General features: G+C 40.0%; 1 protein-coding gene across 3 annotated transcripts in view; it reads right to left on the minus strand.

Annotated features, from left to right (window-relative positions):
* CPNE4 (copine 4) overlaps positions 1–21,054 on the minus strand; it is a 229,367-nt gene that overhangs the window by 105,517 nt on the left and 102,796 nt on the right. For all 3 annotated transcript variants that reach the window (XM_071429513.1, XM_071429512.1, XM_071429514.1), the window contains one exon: positions 6,648–6,827. In XM_071429513.1, coding sequence (XP_071285614.1) covers positions 6,648–6,827 — 180 coding nt within the window. The remainder of the gene's footprint in view (positions 1–6,647; positions 6,828–21,054) is intronic.

Here is a 21,054-nt window from a genome sequence, read left to right on the forward strand (position 1 = left end):
TAATTAGTGTGTAGAGTAGCAGCCCTTTTAGAATTAGTCACAATATCTCATTATAATAGCAAACTAAATTTAAATTACTCTTCTAAAGACTGCTACAGTAATTCATACAAAAAGATAAAGCATGTGAAAACAAAGCAGTACAAACTGTATAAGAAATTCTATTAACTATGGCAAGATTAATCTAGAAAATCTTACAGCTTCAGAGATCATGCTGCAATGGTAAACCAAGAGTTTCCTGGGGATAACAGAGGTTCTAAAAGGGTTAGGCAAAGTTAGGGAGAGTGTTGCATTCATTATTTGCTTCTGCTCTGAGTCAGTGCTGGTAGAAAATGACATTCACGTCTAATAAAGTACATTATTCATCCCACTAATGAATTGAGCAACTTCATTTGGAGGAGATCAAAGGCCAAGTTTTTAAAGGTACCGAGATACCTAAGGAGGCCCACAGACATCTAATGAGATTTAGGAATTCAAACACCTCAAAAAAAGTTGGTCATATGTCTTTTGCACCACAGAAGCAGTCAACAGTCTATTAAATAAATATTCTCATGCAAAATGTTTCAGTTTAATTAATTCAGGTGCAATCATGACTCTTTTAGCCTTTCTCTTATTCAAGAGCAAGGGGATTTGCCATGGGTGAAATTAAACTAATAATCAGTCAGCTTTTTCAAGTGCATAATCTGCTAATGGTATACATTATGAAAAACACACGAGGAACAATTATATTCATTACTGAGAAGGAAGATTTTCAATCCAATTTGTACACAAATATGTGTATGGGTAATATTAAATCTCAGAATAATCCTTGAAAATGTTCTTGACATGAAAAGATTTACATCTCTGCAGCTTTCTTCTGCTACTAGTTGGGCAAATAAGGGAGTAACAGCATTTTAACAGTTCTAAAAACTGAAAGAAATGAAACAAGGGATAAAATCTCAAATTTGAAAACAGCAAAGACCAGCCACAGTAAGCAATGGAAGAAAAGCCACAAAGGTTATTCCCACAAAATATGTCACAGAGAATAACCCAACCCACAGAGCTGGGGTGGTTCGCATTTAAGAAATAAAAACTCTACTGGTTTCCATAATTTAATGGTGCTGCATGCACAGCTGAGCAGTAATTGAGACTGTCTTGGCAATGTTTTTTTTAGTTTTCATCAGAAAATAGTTATTCATTGAAATAGTTGTTGTGAGCTCTTAAAGAACAGACCAAAATTTCTGGGTGAAACTTCAGAAAAAAAAAAAGTCTTTCTAGGCCACCCCCGTGATAATCACTGTGTGGTTAAGAAATTAACTTTGGTTATTAGAAGGTTTGAGCCCTTACTGTACTATATGATGCAATTTCAATGTTCTACAAAATTTATGGAATATAAATCTGAATTATTCCAATAAGAGAGCTTTAGAAGCTCATGACATATGAAGGCACTAACAAATAAACAGAACAGGACCTGGATTTGGGGTTTTGCTGTCTGTATTAGCTTCATTTTCCTACAGCAGCCCTCACAGGTCTGTGGTGTGCATTGGTACCTGGAAAGGTGTGGATAACTCACCAGGCTTTGGTGACTGCTGAGCAGGGCAGGCACAGCATCAGCACTGTCTCTCAACATTTCCCCCCCTCATCAAGGAGCTGAGGGTGGGCAAGATCCTGGGAGGCAAAGTCATCAGGAAAAAATCAAATCCCATACCATGCACCCCAGCCAAGGTATCAAATCCCGTACCATACACCCCAACCACCACAATATCCCACTTGAAAACCATGAAAATCACACTGTTAAATTTCTGACTGTCCTTTTCAATCTAATATTTTTTCCCTGTTGCTTTTTTTTCACGTACATAAAACCCTGACCCATTCAACAAAAATAAATCTATCTCCTGACACTCAAGACAATTACAGATTTTGTGAGAAACAAAAAAGCAACTGAAGTACAAAACCCTCAGGTACTAGGTGAGGATTGAGTTGGAAATTATTAGTTTGGGTGAGAGGAGTGCCTCAACACTTTACCTAGGCACAGGGAAGTGGAAAGAGAAAAACAAAGAGGAAAGAGGAAAGAATCTACTCTCCAAAGTTACAAACATCTGTAAAACCATGACAGAGCATGATTCATGCTGATTCATAGCATCTAAAGCACCTGTAAGAAAGCAAGAGGTCACCCTTATAGAGTGGTGGCCCAAGATGGCAATTAAAATGTTACTGGTTGTGATTTCAGTGCTTATCACTACAAAGCTGTGGATGGGTGCCCCTGCTTGCCAGTGCCTATGCAAAGAACAGCAACTATTTAGGGTGACTTGAAGAGTTAGAGGGCAGATGCACAGCCTGATGGAGCATCCCAAGCCATTTCTGCTGAAGCAGAAAGCACAATGACAAACCACTGCTCAACCCCAACTCTCTCACTCCAAAGAACGAGAGCTGGCATTTACAGCAGCAGCTCAAGAAGGCTGATATTACTGCCTTCCTCCCTAAGCAGGACCAGCTAAAACTAAACCATACCTGCTCTGGTTAATTTTACATTGCAAATTCAGGCTTTCTTTTGCCACTTGAAGGCTACTAAAAGTAATTGCAGATGTTTCCACATGATATAGGAGTGAGGGTTCACTATGCCTCTTATGCACAGGAAGCCATCACTACTGTGAGGGTGCCAAATACTGGGACAAAGCCTAGAGATGCTGTGATAACTCCATCCTTGGAGACATTAAAGACTGGACTGGAGAAGCCCCTGAGAAATCTGCTCTTATCTGTTTTGAGTAGCAGATTGAACTGGAGACCCCAGGAATCCCTCCTCACTTAAATTACTTTATGATATGAAGAGCTCACACTCCCAAATGTCTATGCCACTTCCTTGTGTGGTAATTCAAGTAAACCCTACTAAGGATTTGCTCCAGAGACACCACCCAGAGCAAAGCATCCAGTTTTGGCTCTCCAGAGGAGGGCCATGAAGAGGGGGTCAGAGGGGTGGAACATCTCTCCTTGTGGAGACAGCTGAGACAATCAGGGTTGTTCAGCCTGAAGAAGAGAAGGTTCTGGGGAGAGCCTACCCCCCCTAAAGGGGGCTACAAGAGAGCTGCAGAGGGACTGTCTACAAGGCATGGAGTGACAGGACAAGGGCTGATGTCTTTAAACTGAAAGAAGGTAGATTTAGACTAGATATTAGGAAGTAATTTCACTATGAGGGTAGTGGGGCACTAAATAGGTTGCCCAGAGGTTGCTGGAAGTGTTCAGTGCCAGGCTGGATGAGGCTTGGAGCAACCTGGTCTAGTAGAAAGTGTCCCTGCCCATGGCATCAGAGTTGGAATTAGATGGTCTTTAAGGACCCTTCCAACCAAACACTGCTGGGATTCTATGAATCTAATTTCACAAATATGCTCCGAATTAAGAATAATCTTTGTGAGGTTACAAGAAAAACATGGTACGGTTTCCTTGATTAAATAGCTACCATATGACTTTAAAACTTAATTGTTAAGACCTGGTATTATCAGATATTAGCTTTATGCATTTAATTAGAAATTAAATGAAAAATTTAAAAGATTAATGTTTTTAAAAAAATTATAGTTTTTAATTATGCACCTTAACCTATCATTTACTGCTTGGAGTATGGTACATTCTCTTGATGTGAAGTTCTGTGAAAAACTCTGTTTTATAAGCTATGTGCAATTGCATTGCAGACCATATTTTAAGACTATGCTGCTAACTGAAATAAATTTGTTTGCACTTTCAACTTTCCTGCCTTCTCTAATATTTTAGGATTTTTTTTATCTGGTTATCATTCTGACTGTAGAGAACATATTTGTTAATATTCTGCCAATCTGCACATTACCAGGACACTCATGAAGCTGCGAAAATGGAATGTAGAAAGAGCCTTTCTCAGTACCAGGAACAGACTTTTAGTTCTTCAAAACACACCAAAAAAAATCCCTCCTAAGCACCTCACACTAAGCCTGCTCCTGTCAAACCCTTGATAATCTGCTATTGTTTTGTCTGGAAGGGAAACTTTTAAGTGTGATGGACAAAACAAATCACTTTGAGGAAATGTTTCTATTTAGCATGTAGATGTTTATGTAACTACACTCATCAGGAATCTACCCACAACCATTTGTTCTACCATATTCAAATGCTGTGGCATAAGAAATTCCTGTTGATGAATCTGCTCCTCACATCCAGGTATGACTGACTGCATGCCAGGATGTTGCTAACCACAGTATTTACCAGTAGAGGCACAGAATTGACTTGTCCTGCCAAGAGCAGCATAAATAAATCTTGCAGAAAATCCAGTCTGCTTTGAGACTCTAGACAGTATATGGCTCAGATCTAACAGCCTACAAGTCACTGCCCTCATCACTCTCATGGAACGCAAATTTATTAGAGCATTTGGAAGGAGATTATTGAAACTTTCCAAAGGAATGAATTTTTTTGTCATTCGCATCCAGGACCCCAACTTTGTGACAAACCTGTACCTATTGGGTAGGCTACATGTAAGACTGAGATCAGGATAAAGCTAAAATTCACTCCTCTCTGTGAGCTTACTGTATAACCGTGCTATCGTCTTTCCCAGCATTTATTTTTCATACTAATTTTGATTTTGATAGAAGAGTTACATGATTTGGGTAAACATGCAGGTTTGCCACACATCTAAATGATGATCTACAAACAGGTACAGGTAGCACTGAATCTCTCAGACATCTTAGATATCAACTGCTATCTAGAAGAGAGCAATAGAAGTTGTCACTTCTGTGGAGGGGTGGGAAGGGCTTTTAGTCTTTTAGACTATGGCTAAAAATCTATAGACTTCCTGGATGTCTCAGTAAGACCTACTTACACTGGGAAAGTGAGTTGGGAGGCAGACACACACTCTCACTCAAAATTCTTTTTTATTCAGGCATTAAAATGATGTAGACAACAAATTAATGTCAAAATTGTCTTAAGAAAAGCCATGGGTCTAATATCAGCATTAAAAGAATGCTGTAATTACACCATACAACTAAACATGAGTGTAAGCTCCATGTGTACAGCCTGTGCTGTGGGATTGTCAACTTTGGAGTCTTCATAAAGGCTTGACTTGGATGACAATTCCAGTGCTACTCTTCTGGAATTTCCTAAATCAGTTTTAAATTCTATAAAGGCAAAAAACTAGAAAAAGAGGAGGAAGAAACACCACCAAAAATGACTAAATATGAAATCAGAGTCCTCCAAGTTGCATTACTGTGAACAGAATTCACACTGTTATTTTTTCTTGGTTACCATTGAAATTATGCTGCAAACAACCCAGCTGTGTGCTATTTATAGCCATCAAATCATTATAAAGACAGTTATGCTAAAGGCAGCAGCAGTGACATTTTTCCCCCCTTCTTTTTCAAGCCAATTAAGCAAGAAGAACATTATAATAACATTTTGCTTTGTTTCCCATTCCCCTTGGTGTTATAGGATAGTTTATTTTCATTGATCAAGACCACAAGAATTTTGTCAAAAGGAACAGTGCACTGTAAATATCCTAAATACCAACATCTTTATTCTGAGCTTCCAATTTAGTAAATGCACACACTTCATATTATTTCTTTTGCTGAGGACTTTTCCTCATCCAGCATGTTTGGCCTAAGAGCTAATAATAACTAATGTCGGAAGAAAATCAAAGTGATTCCTGTGTGGTGGGGCTGAGTGAGGAGCAACAAAGGGTGAGAAAACAGGGAACCAAAGCTTTGCAGCATCTTCCATGACATGCTGTCCTGTGCGTAATACAAACTTATGTGGAAGCACTGCAAAGGAAAATCTGAACATAAGCACTTCCTGCTCTTGGCACACAGCATGGAGAACAAATTTACACTCAGCTTAGTGAAATTTGGCATTGCCATTAGGGACAGAGTAGAAATCTGTGCTATGAAACCCTGCATGACAAAAACTTTGGCAGTCTGAAATAAACAGTTATGCCTGGAACCAGTCAGCAGCATGGGAATTCACCACAGAGTTGGCTAGGATGATATCTAGATATTGATCTTGTGGGTAGGACTCATCACCCTTAAATATAGTAATCAAAAAAGTTAAGTATCTCCCCTAACCCAGCTGTCTAGAGTCTCTTGAAAATAGATATGGAAGGACAGGTATCTCCTGAAGACAATTTATCCTAATCTAGGATAGGTGTCTCAGGCAAAATGAATCAATGGTTGGAACTGTCTGTTTCTCTCCATTGAACTTAAGATGGAAATCAGAAGAGTAACTTAGTCTAGACACCTAACTTTTGGATGACTGAGAGTCAGGGAGATGAATCCAACCCTATCTCTCTATTTGCCACATCACCAGGCACTACCCTATGTGAATAAAGTATATTTCTAAGTGTTTCTTGGACTTTGAACTTGCTTTAAACCCCATGCAATGTTAGGAACAATAACTTTCTTCAAAATCAATCTATTTTCCAATGCCCAATGAGCATGGCCTTTTAGTGTCCAAGGCCAATCACTGATCTTCCATTTCCTATAAGCACTGGCTGACTTGAAGCTGTACTACAGCAGTAAAGCAAACCAGTAGAAGTTCTCAATTATCCCATTCAAAGCACCAATTAAGAATTTTGCCACAAATCTCACCCATCAGTCACTCAACAAAGAACATATTTCACCTATATACAAAAAATGAGCAACAAGGGGGAAAATGCCACTGGCACTTACTTGTCCAAGCGTGCACTCCATGCCACCGAGGAAATCTGCTTCCTTCAGCCCATTGTGATTGCTGCTAATGTCATGGACCTCAAACCGCAGTCGCTGCACCTCTTCAAAATAGAAGTCCACTGTGAACAGCTTGGAGAAGACGGGATTTATGCAGGTTCGGATCACTTCTGTTCTGTCCACCTGTCACATCAAAAAGAGGTCACATTTCCCTTCCAGAAAATTGTATTCTATTTGCCATCTGTATGGCAGTTGTCTTCTGTTAAATGGGCAGTTTTCCTTATCTCTTCCACACCCAATCCTTCCTCTGGGGTGGACATCTGCTGATAACAGGAATGTCACTGCATGACTGATAAGAACTACAGCATCCCATTGTGAGATGCTCCGCCCAGAGGGAGGAGCCAAGCATTCCTACCTGGATATAATCTTGAGATTCTGGAATACGAGCACAGCCTCTCCACTGGATTTCCCAGAGGAACAGCTGCCTCTTCCACTGGATCTTCAGAGGAAGACTATACCTTTCTACAGGATTACTGCTCCAACAGAACCACACCTGACACTCCAGGAGCACTGCAGCCACAATTCCAATTGGACTGCTACCAGCACCCTGACCAACAGGGTGTCAGGTTGTGTTCTGAATCTGTCAGTGTTGTTTTAGTTTACTTCATTGCTTATTTTATCTTTTTATTTTCTTTCCTATTAAAGAACTGTTATTCCTGCTCCCATATTTTTGCCTGAGAGCCCCTTAAATTCAAATTCAGAGGGAGGGGGTTTACATTTTCCATTTCAGGGGAGGGTCCTACCTTCCTTAACAGATGCCTGTCTTTCCAAACTAAGACACTCATTTGCTAGGACTGACAGCTGGGACTGTGGCCATGGCCAGTCCTGTTTGTACTGTCAGCAGCAGCTGCCCTTTCTATGCTGGGCTGACCACAAGCACAAGACCACCTTCCCTTGCCTCTCCCTTCCAGCAAGTCTTTAGCAGAATAACTGGGAAATAAACTATAGAATAACTACAGAATTTACATCTCCAGCAGTAGCCATCCATCACTACAAAACAGCAGCAGAGTGATAGCGTTTCATCAAACTAAATGGAAAAGAGTGTAACACCACCAGTAATTACTCATTTCAGATAATTTGCATAATTAAGGAGTGGAGAACTGAATCCAAAGCAACAGCTTTTCTTAAAAATACATAAATTTTTCCATCCTGCTAAGTTGCATCACAAGAATCTGATGGGTTATGCACTGTTTATTCCTACCTCTGATTCTTAAAACTTCTAAAGAAACATCATTAAATCTATATTGCTATTTCTTAAAAAAAAAGTGCTCATAGATTACTTTCTAGTTCTCTTAAGATGTAGTACTTGGGCTTCCTATTTCTGAAATAGGCATTTGTTATTTTTCATTATGATGCATCATTGGTGACAACATAAGCAATGAAGCAATTTCCTTTTTTCCACTCTCTTTGCCCTGGCACAGAAAAAAACTTAATAATTCTGTAAGATTAAATGAACTGATCCTGAAATGAAGTAGGACTTGGGCACATCAGTGACTAGATAGGAGGTGGCTGGTATGCCGTGGAACAGACAAATTAAATTGCTCAGAGGAAGAGTGATGAGATCCTTTGTCTGATTCCTGATCAGGAACATCTGTTGTGTAAAAAATGACAGCCGCTTGCTTCCCTTTTCAGAGTTTATAATGCATTAGCCTTTCTAGTAGTTATCGGCAAGGACACAAAGAGTCAAGCAAATCAAAAGCAGGTTAAAAAATGAACAGTTTCTGGTAGAACAGATTTATTTTAGTGCTCATCAAAGGTGTCAGATTGACAGCTCTGACAGCCGAAATCCTTTAGCTAATCACCAAACAGATGCTACCACTCTTGGAATAGATGCAAACCAGTGTTCCCATTGCTGCCTCCTCACACAGCTGTGTCAATGTGATCTGACTATGCCAGGATGAGACCATCACAAAGAGGAAAGCAACCTTACTTACATAATCATTCTTAATAAATTTGCATAGACTACCTGAAAATTATGGGTTTGACATCAGTCATGCAGAGAATAATAAGAAAAATATAAGGTGGGAAAGGATACCAGCCATCTTCATTCAGATGCGGTCTATCTCAAAATTTTTTTGTTATCTCCGCTAGCAATCAGTATGACTCCAAATCACTATTACCGCTACAAGGAGAAATATTTCTTATGTTGGATAAAGATGACTAATCAGTTCAGTGAGACATTCCTGAGACCTCTTCTAAGTGAAAAGTGATCTGATTCACTTCAGAACAGTGGTCGTTTCATGAACTAGTGCTTCAGCAGACCAAATAAACAAAAAATTTAAATGAATGGTTTTAAATATTTTTCATAGCCACAGCAATCTCCTAAACACATTCCTTGTGTAAAAATTGTTAATTCAATGGCATAATTTTAATTGCTTCATTGGCCCAGCAGATCTCAAGCAGTAACTGAAGTATCTGTTATTGTTTCATCTCATCTCTTCCTTTCTGCTGGAAAGGGCTCTCCACTGCGAAATACATCAATACACTTGCACTCAACACAGGTTAAATATGTGGCTGCTCAAGGGAGTAAAGTGCCTGAAAATGGAGGCACAGTTCTTCACACAGGGACATTAAGAATTTCAGTCTCATACAGAGATAAGACATTGCTTGCTTTTTCCAGCCTGTAATTGACTGACATCCTTCCCTTGACACACACTGTACTGAAATATAGCCATTTTACTGAATTTCCCCAGCCTTCCCACATTATTGAGATGATACATCAAGCCTGCATATCAGAGCATGGGATTACATGAGAAAAATCTGTATGAAAGAAGCAATGCCAACAGCTTCACAAGCAATACAAAGTTCTTTGGGCCTCCCTCAGCCATCAGCTATAGCATTAACCCCTATTAGCCTACCTAGCCCCCAGTCTGCTTTGTCAGCATATTCCACAGTTACCCTACTCCTTGGCCAGACAGTTGGAAAGAGTCCCCAGCATGGGAAGCCCGGCTCCATTCCCTGGCTTTGATTTCTGTGCAGCAGGGCTGAGCACTGAGAACCAGCTGCAGTGACTCATGATGAAGAAGCACTGGCAAACAGACCAGCTCAAAAAATTCCCCAGCTCTCACCGAACACTCTGGTTAGGAGATGCTGCGTAAGCACATGGTATAATGTCCACTTGATTCCTGCCACTTTTTAAAGGGTGTTCTTTCTTCAGTATTTTTGCTCTCATATTGAATCATAAAGCCTTAACACTCACTTTAGAAATGCTGGATGAGCGTGAAACCTTGATGAAAACTGGTGAAAATACTATTGCCAAGTGCAGTTTCATGCTGATAACCATCAAAAAGTTCATGATCTATGGGGCTGCAGACACTTACAAAAACAAAACAAAACAAAAGAAAAAAAACCCTGACCTGGTTTTGACCACAATTTACCCTAATACCTGCAGGACCTGTTTCATTTCAATCAAAATACGATATCATCCTCCATGCTGACCCAAAATACAGGTTCATAGCAGTCTGACAAGATGTCATCCTCAAGCCATATGCCCTTAATCCTGCTGTCACCCAAAATCACTCAGAGCACTTTCACTTATATGGATGATGAAGGCTCAAATACTTAATTGCACAGTTTAGCTTTGCCCAGCCTCATTAACTGAGCACTCAGGAAGTTACAATTTCTCAGCATAAATGTTTTCCAAAACATAATGAAGAACACTAAATCTCCATTACTTTTGGGGAAGACAGCTTTAAAGTCCAAAACAGTGAGTGGAACTTACACTTTTGGTCCTGCTACAGAAAGCCCTAATCCTGAAAATTACAAGATGAAGATTTTTCAACAGGACATGGACAGGGGTCATACCCACAACTTCAGGATTTGCTGATGCCTGACATATGAGCCATCTGTTATTTTGGGACTTTGCTAGAACAAGGAATTTCTCCAAGTCACTGAAGCAGAACAAATTTTCAAAAGAAACAATTGACAGCTACATGCACCTTTAGGCTGTGTCAAGAGGTAAAACTGACCTTAAAAAGAGCAGCGTTCATCTGACACCATGATCCGAACATCTGCTTCATGGTGCAGCTTCATCTGCACTTTCCCTTCAAGGACAATTTCAACAGAGAAAAGGACTTGCATCTTCACCTCCTGGGACGGACTCACACTGCTTTCCCTCTTCATCTCTTTAGGTCCTTGTCACTTCACAGAAGGTGGCACCCTGCTGAGTAGCCAGGATTACTTGGCAGGCCCATCTGGATGCAGCCACCCTGTGAGCTTCCCCTTGGGGAACTATGAATGACATACAAACACCAAAGTTGGCATCCACAGTGCAAAGGGCCACCTCAACAGCAGGAACTAAAATATAGGAAAGAAAACGGGCCTTCTGAATCCTCCTGTCAAACTCGCAGGGAGTTGGAAGCTGAGTTTGAAAGCTGTTTTCTCTCTGTACTGTGGACATGCATGGACAGTTGTCAGAAATGTTTGCCTGTTTCCCTCTTTGCCCACCATCACTGCTGAAGAACTGCAAAACTGTCTTTACAGTCAGACAGCATCCAAGTAAAGAAGGCATAAAGGACAGATGAACAAAAACTAAAATTCAGGCTTCTTATGGTCTTCATATCTTTTGTCTGTGGTCTGCTGAAAAGCAGTGAGTTTTGCAGAACTGTGTTAAATATGGTATCTTCACTGAGGAAACAGTTCTTTATTCTAGGGAAAAAAAATCACTGACAAGTAATTCAGTGGTTGAAGCATCAACTATGAATCTCCACTCCATCTTCCACCATTAGTTGAGAAGTGAAACCAAGGGAAAAGATCTAGCCCAAGGGAGATTTTTTTTATCTTCTTCTATCAAAATTAGATGAAGTTTAAGCTATTGCATATACAAGGATGAAGAGAGATTACATAGAAGCTTAGTGTCACCTGGTATCTAGAGCTTTCAAGTGATCATAAGAACAACTTTCTCATTATGTCCTTGGGAATCAAGAAAATGGGGAACTGTCTACAGGACCCAAAGCTCTGCACCTCGAGGCCATGCTTGAGTATTTAGCACAGATCAGTGATGTGGAGAACTCCATGTCCCACATAGATAATTGGTACCTATCTGCCCTCCACTATATTTCTAGCAGACATGCAACTAGCACAAAAGAAACACATTTCCACCAGTTGTTTCTCAGCATCTTTGAGGTGAAGAGTGGCCAAGGGCCATGAAGATCTCACTGTGTTCTCACCAAAAGGAAAATTTTGAGAGGGAAATTGTAATCAGGCTCGTGAAATGGTATAGCTGCCTCATGAACTAAGGAAGATCTTTGGTCTACAAAATGATGGTCTGAAAATTTATGCAGGTGGTGCAGTTCCTTCAGTGTTTGTTGCAAAAACCTAGTTGAAGAGGCATAAAAATGAAAATTCCATTAAGTAGAAAATGCGTGTACCACCAGAATGTGTTTTTTAGGGTTGTTACATTTTTAGCAATTTCTTAGTCCAACAAATTGACCCATTGTTCCTTATACATTTTGGAGGCCAACAAGGGAAAACCAACAGGCTCTATTTTCTGCAGAAGTCATTATAAAATGCTGATTAAATCTAGTAGAATCACATTTGTCAGCTGAGATGACAAAAAGTACAGAGGTGAAGGGGTAGCATTATTTTTAGGTCATTTGAATCTTAACAAGACTGAAAGTTTCCATTATACAGTACCTTATATGAAAACTTGATACCAAGCAGAAAGCAATTTACACTTTGCTTGCTGGTTTCCAAGTAAGTTATTAATATATTTTTTATTATTCACAGTGCTTTCACAGCACCACATTTCTATCCCACAAATGATAAGTTATTGCAAAGGTCACCATAATTTATAGCCCTTGTTTTCAGTTTAATTAATGATTGAAAACAGTGGAAAGAGATTAGTAGATCCTTAATTCTTTTCAGGCTGTAGAGCTCAGGGCTGAGCAAAATCTTCTCAATGTCAGCAGAAACTTTTTGCCACAGGCTGGCTTGAAGAAAAGCATTTAATGTGAATGGTCTTAAAATTATTTGCAATTAATTTCTTTTATTTGTGTATCTATATAAGTATTAGATAGCTTATAACCCTCTAAGTCACAGCCATGAGGACCTGCTTTTCAGCACTTGAAAACTAATATGTAGAAACAGCCCAGACAACTGAAATTACAGGAAAACGAGGATTTTGTAATTTCTTAATTGAAAAGTTTTTCATTAAGAAAGCCCATTTCTCTGCTAACAGCCACTGACCAGCCTCTGCTTGATTACTTGTACTTGCTCGGTTACTTCTCATTGCTCTGAAACAGGAAGCAGATAATTTATTATATACACTATGTAAAAATTCTGTGAGAAGTTCACGGATGGAGTTGTCTTACATGCTCATAGCTTATAAAAGAAGAGAGAAAAGAGATTGTTGATAGGTACTTGCACGTGGTTTGTCTCATTCACTCAGAAACAGCATTCACAATGCTCTAACAGTCACTGCACAGTCACTCAGTACTAAAGTTATCAATGCAGTGTTCACAGTTCAAACAAAAAAGAAAGTTTGGACTAAATTTCTATCTGAAGCTTTTTAGGAACCTCAAGAACTGGAACTTCTTGGCTCAGTGAAAATAGATTTCTGTATAGTACTTAGTCTTCTTAGGTTGAAACAAAATAAAGATAAAATAATAGAGGTAACTTGAGGGCCTATACTGAATCCTGTCAGACTTGAAGCCTGTGCAGGTTTCAGAGTCTCATCTGAGCAACTCCGAGTTCTCACAGTTAGAAAATAGGAAAAAAACTCCATGGGTGCAATACAGGTTAATTCTAGTGCCAGGAAAATTGTGGTGACATTGTTAAGGAGGAGAATGGGGAGTTTCATGGGATTGGAAAGAGTGCTGCTCAATCCCCAGTATGATGAAAGCAGGACCCAAATTGGTTGAGAGTCCTTGTGCCAAAGGACTCACTGGTTTTCTGGAACAAAAGAGATCTCTGAGGAAGCTACAACAGTCCCCTTTAGTTTTCAGACCATGTGCAGTTGTTGTCAGCCATTTCCTTGGTAAGCCTAAGCTTTCTAGGCTGCATAAAAATACTGGAAGGTGCATGGGTATCCCTCCCACTCATTATCCTTTTGGAAAGCTCAAATACAAGAGAAAAAAAGCAAGAGCTCTGCTAGTGCATTAATGCAGAGTCACACTGTTCCTGACTGAACTAGCTAACTGATTTTAGTTTACTCTCCTCTGGAAAGAAACCTTTTCATTTAATTCAAATAGTTCGGGGGGTTAGAGACCACCAAGTCTTCTTAGCTTAATGTCATGAAACCCAAATATTTTGGTCCAGAGTAATAATTTTTAGTCATTGTATGGACTGCTATGAAAGCAAACAGATTAAAATTTTTAACTTGTTGGACTTTAATTTAATTCTCTTGGATTTTTAACTGTTTTCCTGGTAACATGGCTACTGGGACTCCAGCTGCATCACAGGGTGTGAGTTATAGCTGTTGTGTCCCTTAAGTAAAGAGATGATCAGGCATATTACAGGGAAAGAGTGTGCAAACATGAACTTGGGTCAAACAAGAACTCAGGTTAAACAGAGGTTTGACAAAAGTTTTGCGTAGAAGGATTTGAAAATAAACCAGCTGCTCCTCCTGGACACCAGACTGTCTGCTCTGATTTAGACCAGAAACACAAACTTTCATCCCTCACACCATTGGGGACCATCTGAACCACCAGGCCATTGGTTATTTCACATGGCTCCCTCTGCATTCTGTTCTCTATACATTATAAAATATTCTCCCAGAGAAACACATTGCAACCATGTCCACCACTTGACTTTAAATTTCCTGGCTAAGAACACCTTAAAGTGCCACATTCATTTTCTTGACACACGAATGCAGGGTCACAGCACTGGAGGCACGGCAATGTCGGCTGAGCCCCAACAACACCAGTGTCACCACAGAGTGTGTGAGGGCAGGAAGGGACACCGGGACAGTGGCACAGTGGCAAGGGGTCACTCTGTGCTGGGCTACCAGTGACACACACACAGCAGTGACTGAGCCCTGGCCCAGCCTGGCCTCTGGGGCTCTCCCTTCTCGGCTCAGCTGCCGGCACCGCTCTGACTCTGCTCCATCGGCTGGATCTCCAGCGGGAAGCACCCACGGGCAGAGGGGGTGGTGAACTTGTGGCCTGGCCAGGCCAGGCTCAGGGATACTGGGGAAAACATGGGAGCCAACTTTAATTTGCCTCCTGTGAATTTAGATTTGACATAAAGCATGGAATAACAAAGAATTACAGCCCTGACATTTCAACTGAAGAAAAACATAAATGCTGCCACTTCTCTGAGACCAACTGCAGAACTTCCATGGGGAAAAAACTGTAAAACATGAAGCTTTTTCCCATCTAATGACCTTGGGCTATAAAGAACAATGCACCAGCTGCTGCACTGTGAATGTTCAAGCCAGTTTTGAAAAGCCAGCTGCAGAACATCTCAGTGAACCTGAAAAGCACAGTGTCTCTTTAGAGCACATCATTAATGTAGCATAAATTAAAGTTTTTCCAATGAACAATGATTAACTAGACTGAAAAGTGAGAGGACCATGATAAGGTAGAGAGATAGCACTGTCTTTACCATAAGATATTTTACATTATCTTACATTTAACATGGGAGCACTTGTAATTCTGATTTTTTTGTGTAACATTTTGAGTCCTGCTAGAGTTTGAAGAGAGTCCTGCACAAGTTTGAAGAGAGAATCACATATGCATAATAGATTTGGGAAATTTCTTGACAGGCAGTGGAAACTCCAGCAAAGCAGTACAAGGATTTAATCTCATGGATTTAGCCTCCAAGATAGGCTCCCCCCAGGGATTAAGGGGTCTCAGTATTTTGGCCCCACTGTCACTGTAGAGACTAGTGCTCATGCCTCAACAGAGAGTCCTTTTAAGCCATTAAGGTTTCTTCAGAATTAGCTACGAGCTATCACTCAGAGGTGACCTAACACAATACCCTCTTGGGTACTGAAAAGTTTAGGCTTACATTTCCAAATAACTAGTTTCTTTTATAGTCTTTTATAAAAAGCTTGAGCATCTGCACATACAGTCTCCTAGTGAGGAAGCCCAGCAAACTCCTTGACTCCCTGTGCACAAGGCCAGCAGCTGCAGGAGCTGATATTCTGGAGGTCACACCTTCCAGAGTGACCATGGCCATGCACCAAGCTGTGTTTTGCAGCAGGTAGCAATAAAAGTGCTGCACCCTTGCCTGCACCAGATTACCTCCTGCAAGGTCATTTAATAGAGACAAGCAATGATTATACCAAAGCCCTTCATCTTACTCTGGTTTTGATTTCTGAGCCTTAACCATCACATAAAATTGACAACTACAGAATTTTTGGGATGAAAGAGTGCATCTTCTGAGGTACTCAACACATCCTGACCTGGCCATAAGGTAAAACAGAAGGACCTAATAGACATCACACAGTGGCAGGAGATACCCATGTGCTGTGCTCCCTGCATATTTAACAAGAGCTCAGCAAACAGTACAAGTGCATAATGACCTGCATCAACTCATGGGATAAGGTGCTATAACTCACTCAGATGTGATTACACTGGCATAAGAAAGAAGAGAATTAATTTTTTCACTGAAAAACTCTTGAATGCTACCTCTTAGTTGAGCCCTGAAGCCTCAAGGCTGGATCTTTCTTTACTTGATATCCCAGACACAGCCCAGACATTCAAAGGCTATGATGACTACCATTTACTATTCCACAACCTTCATTTCATGTTACAAGCTTCAATCAAATCTTAATTTACATGTCACTGAGGACACAGGTTTTCTCTAGAGGACAAAACTAGTCCTTCAAAGTGGTAACAAAAATACTCACATATTTTACCATTTAGCTCCACTTCTAACTTGCCACAAATTGCTAGCAAGCAGTTTAGTGCCTGGCAGCTGTCTGAAGTCAGAGCACTATGCAGCCATTTGGAAGTTCTTCAGCCATATATTCCCACAATTTCCCTCCCAGGTTAGAAAGTGAGCCTTGGGAATACAGGTTTTCATTGAAGCAGTTTCAATTTCATTGTTATTTGATTGCTCTTTTTAAATCTGTTTCTATGGAGAAACACAGTTTTGTTGATTATTTCTGTCCAAGAGGGAGAGTTTTTTATGTGTAAAATACTTAGCTGCTTTTCCCCTTACAGATGATATTTTAATGTCTCCTGATAAGCTAAATTTTAAGTTCTTTACTGTAAAATGAAATTGTTTGGAATATTATTTTCATTCACAATACAACAGATGACCTTGCCTGCATGACAGTAACAAAAAGTGCAAAAAATGGAGTATGATTTAAAATTTGCTAAGCACATGATGGTTGAATTTTTCAAATGCCATTGCTAGAGAATCCTCAGTTCATGAACAGAATACTGTACTCACACAATTAGATTCTGCTATATCATGAGGTTACAAAGAAATTAATTCAAACTTACTCTAACCAGGTTGCAAAGCATTTATTTGCTAATTCCACCTTTCATTACTCCAAAACTTACTTCCAGTTAGTTAATTTTTAGTACAGCCAGATAATCTCACATTTAGGGCACCAGGCCTCTACAGCATTTACAGCCATGTTTCTTCTTTTCCTGATGTCCTGGAGGACAAAAGATTTAGCAGATTGACAAATATGTTGTAGTGCCAGCCCATTGGAACAGCAGGGCAGACATTTGCTGCTGCTGAACAGCACTTAAGCCTGCACAGAGATCTTTAGAAGTGTTCATGGTGGCACAGGATTGATCAGGAGAGAAATCTAACATTATACAATTTCTCAGGAATTTACACAAAATTGAGAACAGAGAAACATCAGGTGACGGGATGATCTTTGCTTCCTGAGTATCAGTAGGGCTACATTATACTGCATAAGAAGTCTATGCTTCTTCAGTAATTTGCTCTTTAATTAACTGACTATAAAATTTATTTTGTTAATATATTTATCTTGATAAAGATTTCCTGCCTCATACACCCAGGTAAGTTAAGCATAACTAATATAGATTCTCAGATGGGTTAATGAATTATGTCAATTTATATAGGCATTAGAAAATTAATTTTCTAATGAAGTGTTCATAATTAAAGATTTAATAATTTATTTTTAATGTTGTATTTCAACTGCTAAATCAATTATATCATGGAGTCATGAGCAGCAGAAAGGCAATGTACTATTACACAAGGTAGATGGTGCTTTACCAGTTTTTCCTGAATTCCTATACCAGAAGTAACAATTTACAAGGTCCGTTTAAAGCAGCTTGAGTCGTTGCACACAAATGGGGAATCTGGACCATGTGCTCAAATGACAGCCTAGAAAAATAACAGATTTGTTAAAGCACTCTCACTCTTTCTTTCACACATGGATCTTTTGAAGCTTCTCAACAGGGTTACCATTTGCTGAAGCCATGGCATCCCAACTGCTTGACCCACTACGCGGGGACATCAGTGGAAGCCTGCCTGTGAGCTACTGCAAAATCCAGGAAAATAGAGTAGGGCACTGTTCTTCTCCCAATTATATTGACAAGCACACATTCTGGTACTGAATAGTACAGAGTTAATTAGAAGTAGAGAGCAAGTTTAGCTGAATTGTATTACAGGCTTGCAGACAACATCCTATCGGACTCCTGACTTGCGACCTGGGTTGGTACTGCAAGGATCCCAGTGAGTTAAGGTTGCTGTATCTGGTAATATCTGACTCAAAATGGTTTCTGAAAAACAAGAACACTGTTATCAAGTCTCATATACTTGCTATGCATGCTATCCAAAGATGTATAAGCTCAACCTGAGATGACCACAAATTTCCCTTCCCTGAGAATGACTGGTGCCTGGGATACACTACGCACAGGGATCTTTCTTACTACATCTGACTTGCCTACACAATCACCACAGGCAATATGCAGCTAAAGCTGCTTCCTGTAATGGCTTCAGGTCCTCCTGGAAAATGTTATGACTTTCCAGGAGTTATTTGTAAACAATATGTCCACATAAACAGATATGTGCAGCACACATAAACAATATGTCCCTCTTACATTCACTGTGATTTATAAAATTGGCTGGTATATGCATAGCTGTGCAGAGGTACAAATGCTCAGGGCATACCAAATCCAGCCTGGTACATCTCTTGGCAACAGCAGGGATGCTAAATGTGGACTTTTTTCAACTAGTGAGCACAAGATCTGATCGTTAAAGACAAGTATTAATCTTTCAGTACTTCCATTGAGTGCAAGTAGTCCATGTATCTACTCTTGTTTCCTACTATCATGCTCTAAATGTTGTAAATACAGTTTTATGGGTGTAAATTATACATGCTTCACCTTGATTTGGTTTGTGTATATCCCACCATGAGATCTTTCAGCCCTGGCTGAAAGGGGCATTCAGGGGTTTTAACTGAGGATGAAACAGCAAACAAAGAGAGCACAACACCCTGTGGAAGACACTGCCCTCTAGGAGGGTGGTCAATACAGATATACAAAAAGCCTAGGACAAAGACATCACAGAACAGCCAAATCTAAGCAACCTTCAGACAAACTCCATGAAACTCCCGAAAAGCCCTGTGAAACTGCATGTACTATTGGCCACAATAAATAAGCAGTCCTCCTGGAGGACGAAAAAAAAAAAGAGCTATGATGGGAGCTATGAACAAGTAGCCCTGTAGCAAGGCAGGTTTTGATGGAGATTTGTCCATGTGTAGTTCATGGCTTCCCTTCTGAGACTCATGTTAAGGATGGCTTTAGGGACAGACACACAGACATGAAAAAAACCATTTTCAAAATGAAAACACTGCTCAGGCTCCTCTGACTGTGAGAATAGAAACAAAACACTCAGCACACCCCAGCAGTCCAGCATGCTCAGACCATGACTGAGGATCCCAGTTCCCACAGTTTGCATGCACAGCCCACCTGGGGTTACAGCCTGGTGGCTCAGAAGGAGTCAGTCCTGCCCAAGGCTATTCAGAGCCCTCACAGTTTCCTGCCCCTGCCTCCTGCTCTGGGAGACCACTGCAGTGGAATGTGCCTAATTAATTACTAAGTAATTCATAAGCCATTTTGTCTTTATGCATGGGGTCCTAAAATTTGATATTGCTGACACTGCTGAAAATGTAAGAGTTGTGTCAGAGATGAAAGGCATCACCAAGAGCCATTTTGGCTAAAATCTCCTGAATTTTATCCTCTTTTTAAGAAAAGAGCAGAAATTAATGCAGCTAAATATGATCATGTATATTCTTGTCCCAAGAGAATGCTAAGCTTGACTCACAGAATTACCACATTTGGCAATGCGGCTCTTCCACATTTAGGGGCTGTAAAACTGTAATAAGCCACAGAAAGCTTTGATTGGATTTCAGTTCTCTCTCTGCGTATTTGAGGTCTTTTCCTGATACCAGTAATGTTGAAGTCAACAAAACTCAAATATGCAATTTCATGTCTTGCTAAACAATGAAAATGAAAAGCAACAGAAATCAGCAGCACTGCTATTATGTATTTGTAGTGTTAAATGTGTTAATTTTCCTTGCATAAAATAAATACCATTTTATAAACCAGCCTTTCAGCATAGCTAATATATTTCAGGCGTGCTTTTTTCAATTGGTATATTTGGGCAATTTATCCAATGCTTCCATAATTAAAAAAAAAAAAAAAAGATTTTAATACTCGCTCTCCACATATCTCCTCTAAAATTCCCTTTGACAAGAATACTTTTCAATACCTTCTCTGAGCATCGTGGCATTTTCTATTAACACACTGATACAGAAATGAGAAATGTAAATAGCGCTTGACAAAGTTTGTCTTTAGACCTGGAACGCCATGGAAAAATGTTTCAGTTGTAGCTGTTTGGGGAGAAAACAGACTCTTGCATTCTGTTCCAAATTATAGACTTAAAGCAATGCATTTATTATTCTTCTGTATCAACAGTCCAACTCCAAAAACTATAAAGGTTGGACTGAAGGATGCTCTTGGTAGTAGTTTCAGCTCAGAGCCTAGTGCAGCCCTACAGGCTGGGCTTATTAGGGCTAGATTTAAACAATCAAAGGGTGAGTTGAGGCCTGTACCATCACAAGGGTGTACTTTTCTGAAAATCACCACCACCCAGGCTGCCAACTACCCAAACAACCCTGGTGTTAGATACACTTTGATATGGTGCAGAAAATCCTTCAGAAAATCCTTCAAAATCTTATAAGGATTGCAAAAGTCAAAAGAAAACTCTCCCTTTAGCAACTGAGTGCCAGAGGGATTTTGGCTGAACCATGCAGTGGAAACCAGGAGCAGCATGTCAGGGAGCAGCTTGCATTGATCCTACTGCTGTAAGAGTATAGTCTGCACACAGGTATCACTGAGACAGCCCTTAGGCCATTTGATCACTGATGGGACACAGGGAGCTTGCAAGCTACATGTGTAAGAAGTCCAGCCTGTAA

Source organism: Agelaius tricolor, unplaced genomic scaffold, assembly GCF_023055355.1.
Source record: "Agelaius tricolor isolate 1412-34295 unplaced genomic scaffold, bAgeTri1.0.p SCAF_6, whole genome shotgun sequence".
NCBI classification, from domain to species: domain Eukaryota; kingdom Metazoa; phylum Chordata; class Aves; order Passeriformes; family Icteridae; genus Agelaius; species Agelaius tricolor.